This window comes from Puma concolor, chromosome B3 (genome assembly GCF_028749965.1).
Source record: "Puma concolor isolate L17-30 chromosome B3, mPumCon1.1.hap2, whole genome shotgun sequence".
NCBI classification, from domain to species: Eukaryota; Metazoa; Chordata; class Mammalia; order Carnivora; family Felidae; genus Puma; species Puma concolor.
This window is the reverse complement of record NC_141672.1, coordinates 4,358,598-4,376,532: the sequence shown is the minus strand read 5'-3', so window position 1 is coordinate 4,376,532 and position 17,935 is coordinate 4,358,598. Positions and strand designations below refer to the sequence as shown.

Here is a 17,935-nt window from a genome sequence, read left to right as displayed (position 1 = left end):
CGACTCACGCACACGGCTCCCTGAATGAGATTGGACCTAACCTGTCGACTGCTTCCGCAGGTGCACAGAAAGTACACCGGGGAAGACTTCGATGAAGATCTTAGGACGGTGCTGAGGCGTTCCGGCTGTAAGAACGAAAAGATAGCATTTATAATGGATGAATCCAACGTGTTAGATTCTGGATTCCTGGAGCGAATGAATACCCTTCTGGCCAACGGGGAGGTACGTGCCACGTTGCGTGGTGTTGGGTGGTGGTGTCAGCTTCCCAGAGCCGGTCAGTCGTAACGCCCTCTCGTCTGTTAGGTCCCCGGCCTCTTTGAAGGAGATGAGTACGCCACTCTGATGACCCAGTGCAAAGAGGGGGCCCAGAAGGAGGGCCTGATGCTGGACTCGCACGAGGAACTGTACAAATGGTTCACCAGCCAGGTCATCCGCAACCTCCACGTCGTCTTCACCATGAACCCGTCCTCGGAGGGGCTCAAGGACCGCGCGGCCACCTCCCCGGCACTTTTCAACAGGTGGGCCGACACGTGCTCGGCTCTGGGTTACTCTGGGTTACAACAGCCGATTTCTTCTCAAGGGACAGACCTGGCTCTTGGGAACTATTTGAGATGTGGGCGTCTTTTGCAGGTGTGTGTTGAACTGGTTTGGGGACTGGTCCACTGAAGCGCTGTATCAAGTGGGCAAGGAATTCACAAGTAAAATGGACCTGGAGAAGCCGAATTACATTGTGCCTGATTACATGCCGCTTGTGTATGACAAACTACCACAGCCACCGTCACATCGGGAAGCGATTGTAAACAGCTGTGTATTTGTTCATCAGACTCTTCACCAGGTGGGTTGTTTCAAGGTCCTGGAAAAAGCAAAACTAACCATCGTACTGATGTAAATCGATGAAGACAAGACCCTAGGGTATTGCATGTTAGGCACAATACCATTGCTCGCTGCTAACTCTTTCGGTGACACATCCTCCTACTTACCAGGCTGCACCTTCTGAGATCCTTGACCTTCGCTGCTCTGTGGATTCTGCTTCCGTAAAGCGTTCTACTCTGCTTTCCTTTTCTCGTTGCCGCTAGGTGCACAGGTCCTGGTTCTCTATCCTAGGCCAGGGGTTGGCATACTTCTCCTGTAAAAGGCCAGATAGTTCATGTTTGAGGCCTCATGGACCAGGAGGGTCTCTTGACTGCTTGGCCCTGCCTTGATACACAGAGCCTGCACGGCCCGCATGGAAACGGGTGGGTTTGGCCGTGTGCCGCTAGTACTTCATCTGCATAAACGGGCAGCGGCCAGGTTTGGCCCACTGGCCAGGGTTTGCTGTCCCTTGCTTTAGACTCCTCATCATGGAAGAGTCCCACCTGCTCCCATCTGAAACGCATTCGTAAAGACCACTCTGAGCCTGTGGGCGTCCAGTCGACCACTACCCTGCCACCCCCTGCCATACCTGCAGGCTGCCTCCACTTGCCTCTGGAAGGTAGCCCTGCCCTGGCTTCCTTGGCTGGGCTCGTGTCCTCGTGCCGTGGCCGGAGGGGCCGGAGCAGCTGGTCCCACGGAGCCGTGTGCCACCTCTTACTTCCCTCTTCCTGGTGCCACCTCTTACTTTGGCGTCCATGGAAAATAAGCAGAAGGCCTAGGAGGCACGGCATTACACAGTGCCCCCCAGCTGTACACGTGTGAGGTCGCCAGGGTCATCAGAGGTTTGACGAGTGAGCTTAGGGGTTCCCGGGGCTCCCTGAGATCTTGTAGGAGGCTGAGCTGAGACCCCAACTCAAGTGTGACTCCTTTTTTTCTCATGTGTGTTTGAGAGAGGGTGAGCACACGTGTGCGAGGGAGGGGGAAAGAGAATCCCAAGCAGGCTCCGTGCTGTCAGTGCAGAGCCTGGTGCGGGACTCAGTCTCACAAACCGTGAGATCGTGACCTGAGCTGCGACCGAGGGTCAGATGTTCGGCCCACCAAGCCACCCGGTGCGTCTCAAGGGTGATTCCTCGGGGCTGGGTCCCTGCCCCAGGTCACTCGGCAGCCTACAGAGCAGTTAGCGTTTGGAGGGCAAATCGCAGAGAACGTCCTCGAGAGTGAAAAGATTTCACTGTCTTCTCAAAGGCTAATGCTCGGCTAGCGAAGCGAGGGGGCCGGACGATGGCCATCACACCTCGCCACTACCTGGACTTCATTAACCACTACGCCAACCTGTTCCATGAGAAGCGGAGCGAGCTGGAGGAGCAGCAGATGCATTTGAACGTCGGGCTCAGGAAGATCAAGGAAACCGTCGACCAGGTACGTCCATCCCGGGTGCTCGCTTCGCTTGCGGGCAGGGGGCTGGCGTGAGGACCCCTTTCCGGGAAATTTCTGTGCGGCTCTGTCCCCCTGACGCGGCGCCCGTCCCGCAGGTGGAGGAGCTGCGGCGCGACCTGCGCATAAAGAGCCAGGAGCTGGAGGTGAAGAACGCGGCCGCCAATGACAAGCTGAAGAAGATGGTGAAGGACCAGCAGGAGGCCGAGAAGAAAAAGGTGCTTGCCAGGCGTGAAGGTCTCGTCCGGGTGGGCTTCAGACTGCTGGGTGGGGGCGGAGCGCCCAGCGGGGCGTGGACCCGTAGCTGAGCCGTCCCTCTCACCAGGTGATGAGCCAAGAAATTCAGGAACAGCTGCACAAGCAGCAGGAAGTCATCGCAGACAAACAGATGAGCGTCAAAGAAGATCTCGACAAGGTGGAGCCTGCGGTCATTGAGGCCCAGAATGGTACGTCACAGCTGTCGGGGGTCTGGCTTTCTAGAAGGGGCATCTTCTGTCCATGGGGCTGGCTGTGCAGCTTGGGGCTGTGCCCGGGTTGCCCCCAGAGGCGCGTGCGTGTCTGGAAGCATCACTGGCAAATACCTGAAGGTTTTTCTAAACACCAAAGACGGTCTTCATTCCTTAAAGCAAATCCCCACGGGGCTCTCTGTTTTCACCAGAGCCAAGCCCCTCTCATAGGAGACAGTTGACAAAATATGTTTTACGTGAATACATTTGTTTTTTAACTTGACAATAATTACATGAAGACGCTATTTATGAATCCGACTGGAGTTTCACCCAGAAATGCCTTGAAGTGTGTAGTGTCGTCTTGGGGTTATCTACGCGTTTTCTGGCCAGACCAGCGAATGCTAATTTGCGTACCCATGGCAGTCGCTGCCCATTCCTCATCGACTCGGGCTCCTGCGGGACACCATAGCGCCTGGGCCAGGATCTGGGCCGGGACCCGGCCCAATGCCTTGCTCGCTCGCGGCCCATCAGCGCCTGTTTCAAACGTGCGCTCTTCCTGTTACACCATCCAAACTATAGATTTTCCTTGAGAATCTAATTTCGAAGGGAACTTAATTTTTACTGCCGAGTAACCAGTGAAAAAGTGTTTTAGTAAAAGTTCAGACTGGAAAAAGTGCAGTTTAGCTTGTAGAAGGCGTTGGCCATCCTTTTTTTAGAGCTGTTAATTCTACATATTCAGCCAGCCAAGCAGACAGCTTCTAGATTATGGCAGAATGTAAATATTGTTGCTTAAATTGTGTAAGGTAAGTACATAATTGAAACGTGTCAACGTTTTAAGTCTTTATGGGGGTAAAGGAACTAACGGGGACCCGTGAGACATCGCCAAAGGCAGCTTCCTGCTTTTTACGGAATGTTCAGTGTGGCCTTTAGTGCCGGGAGAGCTTCAGAGTTATTTAAAAGGCCAGCTATTCCAGGGGGTTTAAAGACAGAAAGTCCCGCTCGCTGCAGCCTTCTGAGCGGTGGCCTCCTCCTCGTCGGAGCCACGGCTCTGCTGTGCCACCGCACCTCACCTGCTTGCCCTCCCGCCCCTCCTGCCACCGTGGTTCCCAGCCGTGAAGTCGATAAAGAAGCAGCACCTGGTGGAGGTGCGATCCATGGCCAACCCCCCTGCCGCCGTGAAGCTGGCGCTTGAGTCCATCTGCCTGCTGCTGGGCGAGAGCACCACAGACTGGAAGCAGATCCGCTCCATCATCATGAGGGAGAACTTCATCCCCACCATCGTCAACTTCTCCGCAGAGGAGATCAGGTGAGCGTCGCCAGGAAGCAGGAGACGGCGCTCCGGCATTGAGAGGTTTCCCTGCTTTCGCGCGGCCCTGTCACCGTGGCCTGTTGTGTCAGAAGGTGGCGTCCGTTACATCAACTGCACAAATGCCTTCTAAGCCATTTCACTCAAAGCTGGCGTTAGGCACTGACGCCCGTCGGGGGAGCGTGGGGGCGGGAAGGTCAGAGACCACCATCCCCCGGAACACGGGTGGTCCAGCTCATCCTCCGTGGTCACTGGAGCAACAGATGGGAACTGGCCTTTAAAATCCTTTGCCCCACACGTGCTTAGAAACACAATCCCTCTTTTGCAGCGATGCCATAAGGGAGAAGATGAAGAAAAATTATATGTCCAATCCAAGCTACAACTACGAGATTGTCAACCGGGCCTCCCTGGCCTGCGGCCCTATGGTGAAATGGGCCATCGCGCAGGTAAGTGGCGTGGCCGGGAGCTCCCGTGGGAAAAGTCCCCTCCGGTCCCGTCACTCGGGAAGAGTTAATTACCGTCTGCCTTTTTCAGCTCAACTACGCTGACATGTTAAAGCGGGTGGAGCCCCTGCGCAACGAGCTACAGAAGCTGGAGGACGACGCTAAGGACAACCAGCAGAAGGCCAACGAGGTGGAACAGATGATCCGGGACTTGGAAGCCAGCATCGCCCGCTACAAGGAGGAGTACGCAGTCCTGATCTCGGAGGCCCAGGCCATCAAGGCAGACCTGGCCGCTGTCGAAGCGAAAGTAAGGTTGTCGCCGGGCGGGAGCACTCTCTCTGCCGGCTCCTCTCAGTTCTTCGTGGGGTCTGACGTGAGGTGCTCCTGGTGCCTCATACACGTTCCCGCGTGTGTGCCCGCCTTCTTGTCTGCCGGCCAGCTCTGTCCTGAGAGGGCCTGCTGGCCTCCTGGGTCACCGGGCTGCGTTAATTAGGACAGGTGGACACCAGGGGGCGATCTGAAGCCAACCTGTGGGGTCACCAAGGACATGGTTGTCCGAGTCTGGCATTCACTGCTGTGTCCATCGCCATGCCCACACTCTTCCTGACTCCCCGGAATATTCTCCTCTCCTGCCAGCAGTGTCTCTTCTCTCTAGGCCAACCCCCACCTGCTGTTCTGTCCACCCCGGGCCCTCTCCCTGCCCCGTCTCCACTCACGCACGTGTCTCAAGGCTACCCCTGCTTCTCTACACCCTCTTGCGGCCTGATTAGATTCTGAGGCCCGTATCATCCTCAGTCGTGGAGGAGCTGGGTCCTCTGTCCTCTGGGCCTGTGAACAGCCCTCCCAGAAGCCCTGTGGGGGGAACCAATTTTCACTTTCTGGTATAAATCCTGTTGGATCTTCCCCGTAGGTAAACCGGAGCACTGCTCTCCTGAAGAGCTTGTCCGCCGAACGTGAACGATGGGAAAAAACAAGTGAAACTTTCAAAAACCAGATGTCCACCATCGCCGGGGACTGCCTCTTATCGGCCGCGTTCATCGCCTACGCGGGTTACTTTGACCAGCAAATGCGCCAGAACCTGTTCACCACGTGGTCCCACCACTTACAGCAGGCCAACATCCAGGTAACAGGCCATGGGGTTCTGGCCTGGCGCCCGGTCAGCCGTTTCCACGCTGGCCCGGAAACAGTGCGCCTGGAGCTTTGAGGAGGAAAGGTAACCGCCCTCACTTTCAGTTCCGTACAGACATCGCGCGAACCGAGTACCTCTCCAACGCCGACGAGCGCCTTCGCTGGCAAGCCAGCTCCCTACCTGCTGACGACCTGTGCACGGAGAACGCCATTATGCTGAAGCGCTTCAACAGGTACGCGCTCGTGCACAGGGAGCAGCTTGGAAGTCCTTACGTGCGGTGACGCCGTGGTTTTGTGTTTCTTTGGAATACGTCTTTGAGGAGATGAAGGGAAACTTGGAAATGGGCGAGCACGCAGGCAGGCCCAGCGCTCGTCTCTGATGGGGGCGCGGCCCTTCCCACCCCCGCTTCCCCACCGCCCGAATTGTTCCGCAGCGAAGGCCTCTCGTGCCACCTTTCAGAGCTGATTGGCGGGCTGTGTGTCGGGGTGGACGACAAAAACATAATTACAAAAATATGACAAGAACTGAAAATATTTAGCTAAAGAGAGTTAAGGGAGAAAGTGGCACCCAGTTTGTGGCTTAAGGAGGCCAGAGTTAGAGGTGGAGGGTGACTTCAGGGAGGGCAGGCTTGACACTGGCTCAGGGGGTCCTCAGGGCCCACCCCACGTACAGGGCCATATGCCCTGAGGCTTGACCCTCCTGTGTGGCAGCTCTTAAAGCCAGACACCTCCAGTGTTTTCTGACTTTATCTCCACATCTTGAAGTCTTTGAATCCCTGAAGTATGTCACGGTTCCAGGGACACGTAGAGGATGAAGCCCCTTGCAGGTGTCATTTGATTTTATGAGCAAATCCTCAGGCCCCATCAGTGGCTCCGTGTCTCGCCAGATGTGCTGGTGAGATTATCGGTCCATCGGTGTGGTCTGCGCAGAGCTGGATTCACCTGAATGGGAAGTACACACACCCCTAGGTGCTTATTCAGTAGCTTGGCCCACGTGAAGCATGACAAATGTCAGGACAGAATGTGACTGACAGACTGAAAACGCCTCCCGTGCCCCTCAGTAGGAGCCAGTTAAGCGATTACGGTGCGCCTCCGTAGTGGATGGCTGGGGTCCTACAGACCAGGCCTTTCCGAGTGTGCGTTCAGAGAAGGCTCCAGCAGACCGTGTGCAAGGGGAGTGGGTGCCGCATCCCCGTGGACGCACGTGCCCACGCGCACACGTGTCTGCAAACACCTGACCCTTCCCCGAGTAGACAGGTCAGAAACTGGTAACAAAAGCTAGAGGAGGGAGGCGGTTCTTCTCACCGCATGCCCTTTTGTAGCTTCTGGATTTTGTACAAGCACCTGTGTGCATTATGATTTTTAAAAACTAATTGGTCATGCACGTGACTCTGGACAAATCCCTGTAGCCTCTTAGTGCCCCATCTTCCTCACGTGTAAAACAGACGTGCTCTCAGTACCTTCTCATAGGCTTCTCCTGAGGATTAAGCTGTGTCTGCTATTTGCCAGGGTCCCTGGCGGCTTGAGCCGTCTGTACCTGTTAGCGGTAGGTGCTGCTGAGCATTGGTTCTGGAAGGGCAGTAGTACACGGAACGGTAATTCTAGCAGAGCGCACTCAGCACCTGGAGAAAAGCACGTGCTGGATGCTTAGAGAAGAACCTGTGTCCCAGCAGAGAAAGAGCTTGTGACTCTGGCCCTGCTCCAGAGAGCGCGTGACTCTGTTAGCTGCTTGCAGAAGTGCTTCCGGAAGGCTTCAGCATCAAGGATTTGTTACGGTTGTCTGGAAGCTGCACTTGAGTAGTGGGAACAACCTTCCCGTCGTCTTGTTGTGGGCTCCTCGAGCCTGCACTCATGTGGCCTCACCCTCAGGTACCCGCTGATCATCGACCCCTCTGGCCAGGCCACAGAATTCATCATGAATGAGTACAAGGACCGCAAGATCACGCGCACCAGCTTCTTAGACGATGCCTTCCGCAAGAACCTGGAGAGTGCGCTGAGGTTCGGGAACCCCCTTCTGGTGCAGGTGTGTGCATCCAGCCGTTGGTGTGGAACAAAACTAGATTACATGATGTGAACGGGGGTAGTTTTTTTACCTTTGTAAGACTTCCTTTAATGTCAGAAAAAAGATAAAGCTTTACAATTGTTCTGTAAAAAGCGAATCCAAAAGAAAGTGTTTATCTGTCATCACCGTCCACTAGAACTTTCTGCACTGATGGCAGTGTTCTGCTTTGTGCCATCCAGGATGGTGGTAGACACGTGTGGCCAATACGCTTAAGGAACTGAATTTTTTATTTAAATCAGGCCGCCACGGGTGCTGGTGGCTGCCGTACTGGACGGGGAGGTCTAAGCGGCTGGATAGCTTCTGCGGTGTGTTCGTCTGGTTAGGTCAGCGTCATAACAGTTATTTGGGTGAAGATACATGTTGTAAAACCCCAACCGTGAAACTTCCTGTGTGTGCGTCTAGGATGTGGAAAGCTACGATCCGGTTTTGAATCCAGTACTGAACCGCGAAGTTCGGCGAACTGGGGGGAGAGTGCTGATTACCCTCGGCGACCAGGATATAGATTTGTCACCATCATTTGTCATCTTCCTGTCCACCCGAGATCCAACCGTAAGGACCGGGGCACTTGGGATTCACATCTGTGGCGGCGCTCTGTGTCGCAGCTCCGGTGACTGTTCTCTTACCCTTGTGGCAGGTGGAGTTTCCGCCAGACCTGTGTTCCCGCGTTACCTTTGTCAACTTCACGGTCACCCGCAGCAGCTTGCAGAGCCAGTGTTTGAATGAAGTACTTAAGGCAGAAAGGCCTGATGTGGACGAAAAGCGTTCCGATCTTCTTAAGCTTCAAGGTATGTTTCTGGCTCTGTAGCTTTGGGAGTCTTGGAGCAAGCTGGGGGCTGAACTTCCTTTCTTTCTTTATAAGTTTATTGATTTTTGAGACAGAGGGGGAGCGAGCGAGAACCCCAAGCCGGTGCTAGGGGCTTGACGTGGGGCTCAAACCCACAAACCGTGGGGTCATGACTTGAGCCCAGGCACCCCTGAGGGGGAGGCGGGGGGGCTGAACTTTTTTTTACTGTTTTGAAGTTCATTTTGAGAGAGAATCCCAAGCCAGCTCCGCACCATCGACGCAGGGCTCGATCCCACAAACCGTGAGATCGTGACCTGACTGAGCCACCCAGGTACCCCTTGGGGCTAAAATTTTAATTAAGGTTCTAGAACATGTCAGGTTTATTCAGACACTCAGGGGAGTTCTCTTTCTGGAAGAAGCAAGCGGTGCAGACTCTGGATGTTGTGACCATTTCAGGAGAGTTCCAGCTGCGTTTACGCCAGCTCGAGAAGTCTCTGCTGCAAGCTCTGAACGAGGTGAAAGGACGCATCTTGGACGACGACACCATCATAACGACCCTGGAGAACCTCAAGAGAGAGGCGGCCGAGGTGACGAGGAAAGTGGAGGAGACGGACATCGTCATGCAGGAGGTGGAGACCGTGTCTCAGCAGTACCTGCCGCTGTCCACCGCCTGCAGCAGCATCTACTTCACCATGGAGTCCCTGAAGCAGGTGACCGCGGGAGCCACCCGCCGCGGGATGGCGCTCGCTCTGTGCCCTCCCGCCTAATGGCCGTCGCCCGCTGCTTCCTTTCAGATCCACTTCCTGTACCAGTACTCCCTCCAGTTTTTCCTGGACATTTACCACAACGTCTTGTACGAGAACCCGAACCTCAAGGGCATCACAGACCACACGCAGCGCCTCTCCATCATCACGAAGGACCTCTTCCAGGTAGAGAGCCCGGCGCTTGGCTGTCCCCAGGGAGGGAAGGTGGGAGGTTGTTCTCCGGGGCCGGCAGCGTCTCCCGCTCTTGTCCCCAGGTGGCGTTCAACCGGGTGGCCAGAGGCATGCTGCACCAGGACCACATCACCTTCGCCATGCTGCTGGCCCGAATCAAACTGAAGGGCACCATCGGGTAAGGCCGCCGCCCTGCTGCACTTGTCCCCGCAGGGCGCTGTCATCTTGTAGGTTGTCTGCTAGCATCTGAAGGGCTTAAAGAGAGGAAAGAAGTCTTTGCTATTACCGCTCTTTTAGTGAGTGCAGAAGTGAATCTGAGACCCTTGCTAACTCGTTGCCCCCTTCCCAGGGAGCCCACCTACGACGCCGAATTCCAGCACTTCCTGAGAGGGAAGGAGATCGTCCTGAGTGCTGGCTCGACGCCCAAGATCCAGGGCCTGACCGTGGAGCAGGCTGAGGCCGTTGTGAGGTTGAGCTGTCTCCCTGCCTTCAAAGATCTGATTGCAAAGGTTCAGGCCGACGAGGTGAGTGTTCTGAACGCGTCCCAGCCTCTTCCCAGGAAGTTGGCAGTTAGGAATTGCGTGTGTCGTGCGCACACATCAGCCATCTGATGTATTCATCCCACCTTCTCTGCCCACAAAAACGGGCTGTGCTCCGTGGCGACGCTTCTCCCGTTGTGTCCACAGCAATTTGGCATCTGGTTGGACAGCAGCTCCCCAGAGCAGACGGTCCCGTACCTCTGGAGTGAAGAAGCCCCCTCAAGTAAGCCCGCATCAAGGCCTCCCCGGTGTTTTCATTCTGGACCCAAATGTAAAATTGGGCTTTGCCACCTGAGTGAAGGGACACCTCCGAGAAAGTCGCCGATTCCTAAAATAAGTGTCTCAGTGTAAAATCTTCAGGTCCTAATTCGTGTTCCCACTCTCGCTTAAAGACCAAGAGAGACAGGTAGGAAGACCATTGCCCGATGTTAAGGGAGAGATTGGCAAGTTCTGAGTGTAGTGCCCCAGGCCCTGTGCTAGCCCAGCTGGGGCCAGTGGGCAGGGTCTCCACGGTGCAGCAGGGGCAGGGCTGGCGGTGGCTGTGATCCTCTCTAGACGGCTCAGGATCTGTGTTCTGCCTACGACAAATGGGTGGCGGTGGAGTCACGTGAAGTTGGTAACTGCCACCGTGCCCACAGAGAGGCCCATGTGGTAGACATGAGCACAGGTGTGTCCAGGGGCTTCACTGAAGACAGGAGAGGGTGGCAGTTCTCCTTGGGGCAGAGAAGACCAGAGGTGGCGGCATGATTCTGAGCTGTCATCCGAGCGGGGACTTGCAGCCAGACCAGTCCCAGCGGGGCAGTCTGGGCCGTGTCCTCCCCGCAACCCTCCACATGCCTCGTTCCAGCACCCATCGGGCACGCCATCCACCGCCTGCTCCTGATTCAGGCTTTCCGCCCTGATCGCCTGCTGGCCATGGCCCACATGTTTGTTTCCACAAACCTCGGGGAGTCCTTCATGTCCATCATGGAGCAGCCTCTTGACCTGACTCACATCGTGGACACAGAGGTGCGGCTCTGGCTCCCAGCAGGCTTGGGTGGGCCTCACCTGCCCCAGCCCCTAGGCGCCGTCTTGTCAGGCCATACACCTGCTAGACTCCCACCCTGGCCGGCTCCCAGCGCCCCGCACCTTGGGGCCGGGGGAATCTTCGCAAGGCCCGCCCCACAGGCCTCTCCTCTCCACAGACTCCCGGTCTTAGTTCTGACCTCTGCATCTGCAGGTAAAGCCGAATACTCCTGTCCTGATGTGCTCTGTGCCTGGGTATGACGCCAGCGGGCACGTCGAAGACCTTGCAGCAGAACAGAACACGCAGATCACTTCAATCGCAATCGGTAAGGGCACTTGGTGGGTTTTTCGGGCTGAAGCCCCTCAGAACTCACGGTGGACACTGAAGTCCAAGCCTGCCGTGCTGACACTAAGCTTTCTGGCACCAGGTTCGGCCGAAGGCTTCAACCAAGCAGATAAAGCCATCAATACAGCCGTCAAGTCCGGCAGGTAGGCCTGTCTTGTTTGAAAAAGCCTCGGTTCCCAAGAGTCCAGAGCGGAAACGTGAAGTGTAGCTGTGGCTCTCGCTTCGTGCAGGTGGGTGATGCTGAAGAACGTGCACCTGGCCCCGGGGTGGTTGATGCAGCTGGAGAAGAAGCTTCACTCTCTGCAGCCGCACGCCTGCTTCCGGCTGTTCCTCACCATGGAGATTAACCCCAAGGTGTGTGCTCGGCATGTTGCTCTGAGTGCTGGTTTGCCATCTTTCTGTCCTGAAATCGTGGGTGTGCGTGTGTGTGTAGAGCCGAAGCACACAGTTAACCAGGGCACTGACAGGAACAGTGTCTTCCTCAGGTGCCCGTGAACCTGCTCCGCGCAGGCCGCATCTTCGTGTTTGAGCCACCCCCGGGGGTGAAGGCCAACATGCTGAGGACATTCAGCAGCATCCCCGTCTCCCGCATTTGCAAGGTAAGCGTCGCTTTCTCCTGGTGCACTTTCTCCGGACAAGCCCAGGAGACCAGGTCCCTTCAGCAAATTCGGAGGTGGGTCCCCACGTCTCCCAGAAACACCAGAATGGCTGATAACCCTGGAAATTGTACTACTTAACTGTAGGCAAAATTCCCTTCCTGTGAACAGATTGAAAAGTATGCCTGCACGGTGTCCTGTTGTGAGGGTGTGACAGCCAGGCTCCCAGGAGAGCAGACGCCCCCAGTGCAGCTCTAACCAGAGCCCAGATTTAGGTCTGGGGTAAATGAGAATCCTGCGCTCCTGACCATGGTCCCCTGAGGCTGGGCAGTGCCCTCCGAGGCGCCAAAGACCAAGCTCGTGGGCAGGAGGAGAGGAATTCTGAAGTACTGTTTCATTTTGTGCTATAATCCCCCTTTTCTGACCATTTTAGATTTGTTTTCTGTATCATTTTCTACAGTTGAATAATTTATCTTTACAGCGTTATTGGATTACATCTTAATTAACAGGAAAAGTAGCACTTCATTTCTGGCAATGGTATTAGTGTTAACGGTACTGCGTCAGAAGCCCTCAAGTTCAGTGTGGTTCAGGGTGAAAAGCTCTTTTTATTTTTGAAAGAGAAACAGAGCACAAGTGGGGGAGGGGCAGAGAGAGAGGGAGACACAGAATCGGAAGCAGGCTCCAGGCTCTGAGCTGTCAGCACAGAGCCCGATGCGGGGCTCAAACCCATGAACCGCGAGATCACGACCTGAGCCCAAGTCGGATGCTTAATGGACTGAGCCCCCTGGGCTCCCCCAAAAAGCTCTTCTTAGAACTTTGTTAGAGAAGCTGCACTGTTTTCTTGGAAAGGATGTTGCTTTCTAAGGGTTCTGTCTTTGATAACCTTCCTCACCCAGTCTCCCAATGAGCGTGCTCGCTTATACTTCCTGCTGGCCTGGTTCCACGCCATCATCCAAGAACGCTTACGATACGCACCCCTGGGGTGGTCAAAGAAGTATGAATTTGGGGAGTCTGACCTGCGGTCGGCCTGCGACACGGTAGACACGTGGCTGGATGACACAGCAAAGGCAAGTGCGGGCTGCCGTGTCAGATGGGAGGGGACGCTCGGGAGCGCGCGCGGCTGTGGTGGCCGACGGTGGGGGTCGTGTTCGATGTGGGTGTGAGGAAGGACTCGCCCCACCAACAGAGGGACCCGGTGTGCCGGTTCCCCTCCGACCTGCCCCCGCAAACCCAGCTTTCCTCACACAGGGCAGGCAGAACATCTCGCCAGACAAGATCCCGTGGTCCGCACTGAAGACCTTGATGGCCCAGTCCATCTACGGCGGGCGGGTGGACAACGAGTTCGATCAGCGTCTGCTCAACACTTTCCTGGAGCGTCTGTTCACGACGAAGAGTTTCGATAGTGAATTTAAGCTGGCCTGCAAGGTCGACGGGCACAAAGACATTCAAATGCCCGACGGCATCAGGTACAAGCCTACCTCCTGTGACCCAGACCCCAGCCGTGCCCGGCAGTCCCCGGCGTCACCCGGGGTGGCGTTTCCCAACGTGCTGCTTTTCTAGGCGAGAGGAGTTCGTGCAGTGGGTGGAGCTGCTCCCCGACACGCAGACGCCCTCCTGGCTGGGCCTGCCCAACAACGCGGAGAGAGTCCTGCTCACTACCCAGGGTGGGTACCCCACGGGCAGCCCCTTCCCTGTGCCGACCAGGTCAGGCCTCAGGCCTCGGCCTGCCCCCTCCCTCCGCTGGCCCTTCAGATCCTGGCCCCTCCTGGCTCCGTCCCTGGGGAGGCACGGGAACTGGAGTGGGTCCCAGCTGGTGCCTCCCCTGCAGTCTAGGCTCGGTCTGGACAAAACTTGGTGTTTCGGTCAATGAGGTCTGGAAGTTACATCTAGGGCATCAGCTTACATTCAGACAGGATTTCTTCTGTTTTGCCTAAAAGAGTCAAAAGGCACCTGGTATTATGTGAAGTTTTAAAACCGTTAGTTTTTATTAGGATACTTCTTAGAAGCTTTTTCTTTCTCCTTTTTTTCCCAAGAGTATTCAAGAAATAGGTAACGCAGAGGTTTTCAAAGTATGGTTCTCAGCAGCATTAACCTCACTGGAATTTCTTAGAAATGCAGATTCTCAGGACCTGCCTCAGACCTCCGCAGTGGGAAGTGGGGGCCCAGCCCCCTGCTCCAACAAGCCCTCCGGGCAGCTGCTGTGTCTGCAAGCTTATGAACGGCTGATCTAACCCAAACTTCTCTTTATGGGAACCGGGCCCAGAAAGAACTTGTGATTTCCCCAAACTCACACAGCTAGCTGAGGGGACAGGATCAGACAGCCCTTCGGGCCATCTCCCCACTCTGCACAAGAACCCCTACTTACCAGGCTTGCTCTCTGAGGACAACTTTGAAGGCATGCCAGGCTACCCCACCCCCACGAGGCGGCACAGGTCCTGTAAGCCACCGAGACGAGACGCTGGCCTGCTGTGCGAGTTCGAGGCCTCGGTGCAGGGCAGGTCCTGGCAGGTCCAGGGTCGGGCCCGAGTGCTCTGTTGTACGACAGCCTGTACTGAGATGAGATCACGTAGGGTATTAACACTCAGGGCACCTGCTGTGAGCCCTACTTGGCTCCCATGACAGGGGACTGGTTTGTAGGATTTGTCGCTCACCCTGGCTGGCCGGAATGCCCTCCCTGTCCCTGTACTAACAAGCTCCCGCCGTCACTCCAGCTTTCTGCTGGTCACACCCAGTCCCACTTTCAGGTAGCGCTGAAGGCTCGGCTGCTGCCCACCCCACATGGGAGCCCGTGCCGGCCTGTCCCCTCTGGTCCGGCCTTTAATGCCGCTCAGGAACTGGACTTCGAGCACTCAGGGACCCTGTGAGGGCGGGGGTGAGGCCAGGCTTTAACGGGACGGGGGCCGGTGTTCGAGGTGGAGCAGGGGGGCAGACGACCCAGGGCACACGGAGTTAGCGCAGTACCCTTCCTGGCTGGCACCTGGCATGCCCCAGAGCCCACCCCTCTGCAGCCTCGGTCGGGGCTCTGCCAGCCTCACGGTGAACTCCGAGTCTTCGAGCAGCCTCACTCTCGTCTTTGGCGCTCAGGCTGCTGGTTCAGCCCCAGCAGCCGTGACCGGATGTGGCGGTAGCTTTCCACTGCATCTGCCACCTCATCTTTTGGCCCGGCTGCTTTGTGAGCTTCAGAAACGCGTCCTCACTTGTACCTCATGGGTAGACGTGTTCTGTGGCCTCTGCATTCAAATCCTTCTTCCTCTAACCTCCCGCCCGTCCCCCTCCCTCCGTCACCGGTGGGCTTGTGGCCCAGGCGTGGACATGATCAGCAAGATGCTGAAGATGCAGATGCTGGAGGACGAGGATGACCTGGCCTACGCCGAGACGGAGAAGAAGGCCAGGACGGACTCCACGTCCGACGGCCGGCCCGCCTGGATGAGGACCCTGCACACCACCGCGTCCAACTGGCTGCACCTCATCCCCCAGACGCTGAGCCACCTCAAGCGGACGGTGGAGAACATCAAGGTGCCGGCAGTGGGCGGGACTGCCCCTTGGCGGCTGTGGCCCCGGAGGGCTGGACGGACGGAGCTCAGTGTAGTCCCAGCGGGCCCCTGAGCCCAGGTTCGGGCGAGAGGGGGCGACCCTGGGAAGCTGGCCAGAGCGCTCTACGATGTGGTCCGTCCGCATACGCTAGGCCAGTGGTTCCAGGGCCCAGCCCGTGGCAGGCTTCCGACCAGCTTCGCCCGAGGCCCGGGCCCAGGGCGAGCTCGGGCGAAGCCGTGAGCTCCCGGGCTCCCCGCGGGGGACCTGGTGTGGACGGGCCTGCCTCCCACGGGAGAGGGGCCCTCTCCCGGACTCTCCCCTTCACCCTGGCCTTCCCGTGTCTTTGAACAATTTTAGGACCCTTTGTTCAGGTTCTTTGAGAGAGAAGTGAAGATGGGGGCTAAGCTACTTCAGGACGTTCGCCAGGACCTCGCGGACGTCGTCCAAGTGTGTGAAGGGAAGAAGAAGCAGACCAACTACCTGCGCACGCTCATAAACGAGCTGGTCAAAGGTACTGGCCCTCCCGGGCGTGCCCTGGGGCCCGGCCCCCCACGTCCGCCTCACGGGGCGCCGAGCAGGGCGCACCGGGGCCAGGTGGCTGCTGCCCTCCGGCGTCGGCAGGTCCCGCCCGGCCTCGCACACGTTGCCATCTGCACAGACCTCCCTGTGAGGGCAGCTGGGGGTCAGGCTTCGAAGGGCCCAAGAATTTGTTTCTCCTACTTGCTGGGCCCTGAACGTTCCCTAAGATCTTTACCGTCTTTAGGAGGGTGGCCACCACAGAGGAAAAGTGGGGGACGTGAAGGATACAGGGAGCGAGCACCCAGATGTCTCAAGAGCCTGACCTGCCGGTGACACCCAGCCCCTTCCGTGATGGGGGTTAACAGCTGCGGTGTCCCTTGGGGCCACTGGGGTCCTCCATGTACACCCCGTCAGCCACACTGGACTGAGCAGGGCAGAGGTGGTGCGGGCCCAGCCAGCACAGGAGACGTGGCGTGGGGAGGGGGCGGGCGGAGTGCTCGCGCGCAGGCGCAGCTGGGGAAACAGACGAGCTCTGGCAGGTCCGAGCACCTGTGCCAGGGATGTCAGAACCAAGCCTGGGTCACCTCGCTCGCAGGGATCTTGCCTCGGAGCTGGTCCCACTACACGGTGCCCGCGGGCATGACCGTCATCCAGTGGGTGGCCGACTTCAGCGAGAGGATCAAACAGCTACAGAACATCTCTCTGGCGGCTGCGTCTGGCGGCGCGAAGGAGCTGAAGGTGGGGAGCGGCTCCTAAGTGGTGCGGGGGAGGGGCAGCCCCGGGGCCGCTCGGGGACAGGCACAGATCCCCTGTGGCTGGTGCTCCCCGCTCACGGGGGCCCCTCCTTCCCGCAGAACATCCACGTGTGCCTGGGCGGCCTGTTCGTGCCCGAGGCCTACATCACCGCCACCAGGCAGTACGTGGCCCAGGCCAACAGCTGGTCCTTGGAGGAGCTCTGCCTGGAAGTCAACGTCACCACGTCCCAGAGTGCCACCCTCGATGCCTGCAGCTTTGGGGTCACGGGTGAGTCGGGGTCCAGGTTGGGTGCCGGTGTGGCTCCCAGTCCGTGTCTGAGGTCGCGGGAGGCAGCACGCCAGGGCCGGGCGCGGTGTCACAGATTCGGGCAGCCTTTCCCACGGGTGACAGAGCCTGACTTCTCCCCGCAGGGTTGAAGCTCCAGGGGGCCACGTGCAATAACAACAAGCTGTCGCTGTCCCACGCCATCTCCACGGTCCTCCCTCTGACGCAGCTGCGCTGGCTCAAGCAGACCAATGCAGAGAGAAAGGCTAACGTAGTAAGTGGCCCCTTCCTGTCCTGGGGTTGGCAGGGGCCGTGCGCACAGCCACGAGCAATCAGGTGCAGCCATCGCCCCCCTTCCCCCGGGGCCAGCTCGTCACTAGGACCCCAGGGCCACACGGAGGCAAGCCGCCCCATCACCAGGGCCACTGTCCACCATGCCCACGGTGTCCTGCCTCTCCCGAAGCCGGCAGTAAGACCCTGCCCTCTCCCCCAGGTGACCCTGCCCGTCTACCTGAACTTCACCCGTGCGGACCTCATCTTCACGGTCGATTTTGAGATTGCCACCAAGGAGGATCCACGTAGCTTCTACGAGCGTGGCGTCGCCGTCCTCTGCACGGAGTGAAACCCGACTCCTGGTCCCTTTTCTGTAGTAACTATTTAACGTTTCTTCGTCATTAAACCGTTCGGAAGGAGTGGACTTGTCACAAGAAAGTCGTTGGTTCGAGGTTGGAGGAAGCGGACTGGAGGCTGAGGGACGGGACGGTGGGAAGAGGAAGGACTCGGTTGTGTGCTTGGGAGGGTCCGTAGCCTGGTTTGCTCGGGAATAAAACACTAAGCACGATCCAGCTCTCGCCTCTTCCGTCCCCCTCTCCTCCCGGCGTGGAAAGTGGGGGCCCTTTGCAGACACCAGGACAACTCCCCGTGCCTAGAGCAGTTCTGGCCGTCCTGACTTAGCACCCTGCAGTCTTGGGCCTGCTCACAACCCC

General features: G+C 57.5%; 1 protein-coding gene across 1 annotated transcript in view; it reads left to right on the top strand.

The window, feature by feature from the left end:
• The window catches only part of DYNC1H1 (dynein cytoplasmic 1 heavy chain 1), a 78,310-nt gene extending 60,516 nt beyond the window's left edge, over positions 1-17,794 (top strand). Inside the window, exons 46-78 of the mRNA XM_086708784.1 lie at positions 61-222; positions 304-518; positions 631-835; positions 2,098-2,271; positions 2,385-2,504; positions 2,612-2,732; positions 3,843-4,038; positions 4,367-4,484; positions 4,573-4,788; positions 5,392-5,604; positions 5,715-5,842; positions 7,479-7,632; positions 8,074-8,220; positions 8,306-8,456; positions 8,912-9,165; positions 9,250-9,384; positions 9,474-9,568; positions 9,740-9,914; positions 10,077-10,152; positions 10,777-10,937; positions 11,149-11,260; positions 11,363-11,423; positions 11,511-11,634; positions 11,766-11,879; positions 12,773-12,943; positions 13,125-13,342; positions 13,437-13,540; positions 15,181-15,392; positions 15,768-15,921; positions 16,525-16,667; positions 16,784-16,952; positions 17,096-17,223; positions 17,443-17,794. Coding sequence (XP_086564910.1) covers positions 61-222; positions 304-518; positions 631-835; positions 2,098-2,271; positions 2,385-2,504; positions 2,612-2,732; positions 3,843-4,038; positions 4,367-4,484; positions 4,573-4,788; positions 5,392-5,604; positions 5,715-5,842; positions 7,479-7,632; positions 8,074-8,220; positions 8,306-8,456; positions 8,912-9,165; positions 9,250-9,384; positions 9,474-9,568; positions 9,740-9,914; positions 10,077-10,152; positions 10,777-10,937; positions 11,149-11,260; positions 11,363-11,423; positions 11,511-11,634; positions 11,766-11,879; positions 12,773-12,943; positions 13,125-13,342; positions 13,437-13,540; positions 15,181-15,392; positions 15,768-15,921; positions 16,525-16,667; positions 16,784-16,952; positions 17,096-17,223; positions 17,443-17,571 — 5,055 coding nt within the window. The 3' untranslated portion in view covers positions 17,572-17,794. The remainder of the gene's footprint in view (positions 1-60; positions 223-303; positions 519-630; positions 836-2,097; positions 2,272-2,384; positions 2,505-2,611; positions 2,733-3,842; positions 4,039-4,366; positions 4,485-4,572; positions 4,789-5,391; positions 5,605-5,714; positions 5,843-7,478; positions 7,633-8,073; positions 8,221-8,305; positions 8,457-8,911; positions 9,166-9,249; positions 9,385-9,473; positions 9,569-9,739; positions 9,915-10,076; positions 10,153-10,776; positions 10,938-11,148; positions 11,261-11,362; positions 11,424-11,510; positions 11,635-11,765; positions 11,880-12,772; positions 12,944-13,124; positions 13,343-13,436; positions 13,541-15,180; positions 15,393-15,767; positions 15,922-16,524; positions 16,668-16,783; positions 16,953-17,095; positions 17,224-17,442) is intronic.
• The last annotated feature ends 141 nt before the right edge of the window (positions 17,795-17,935 follow it).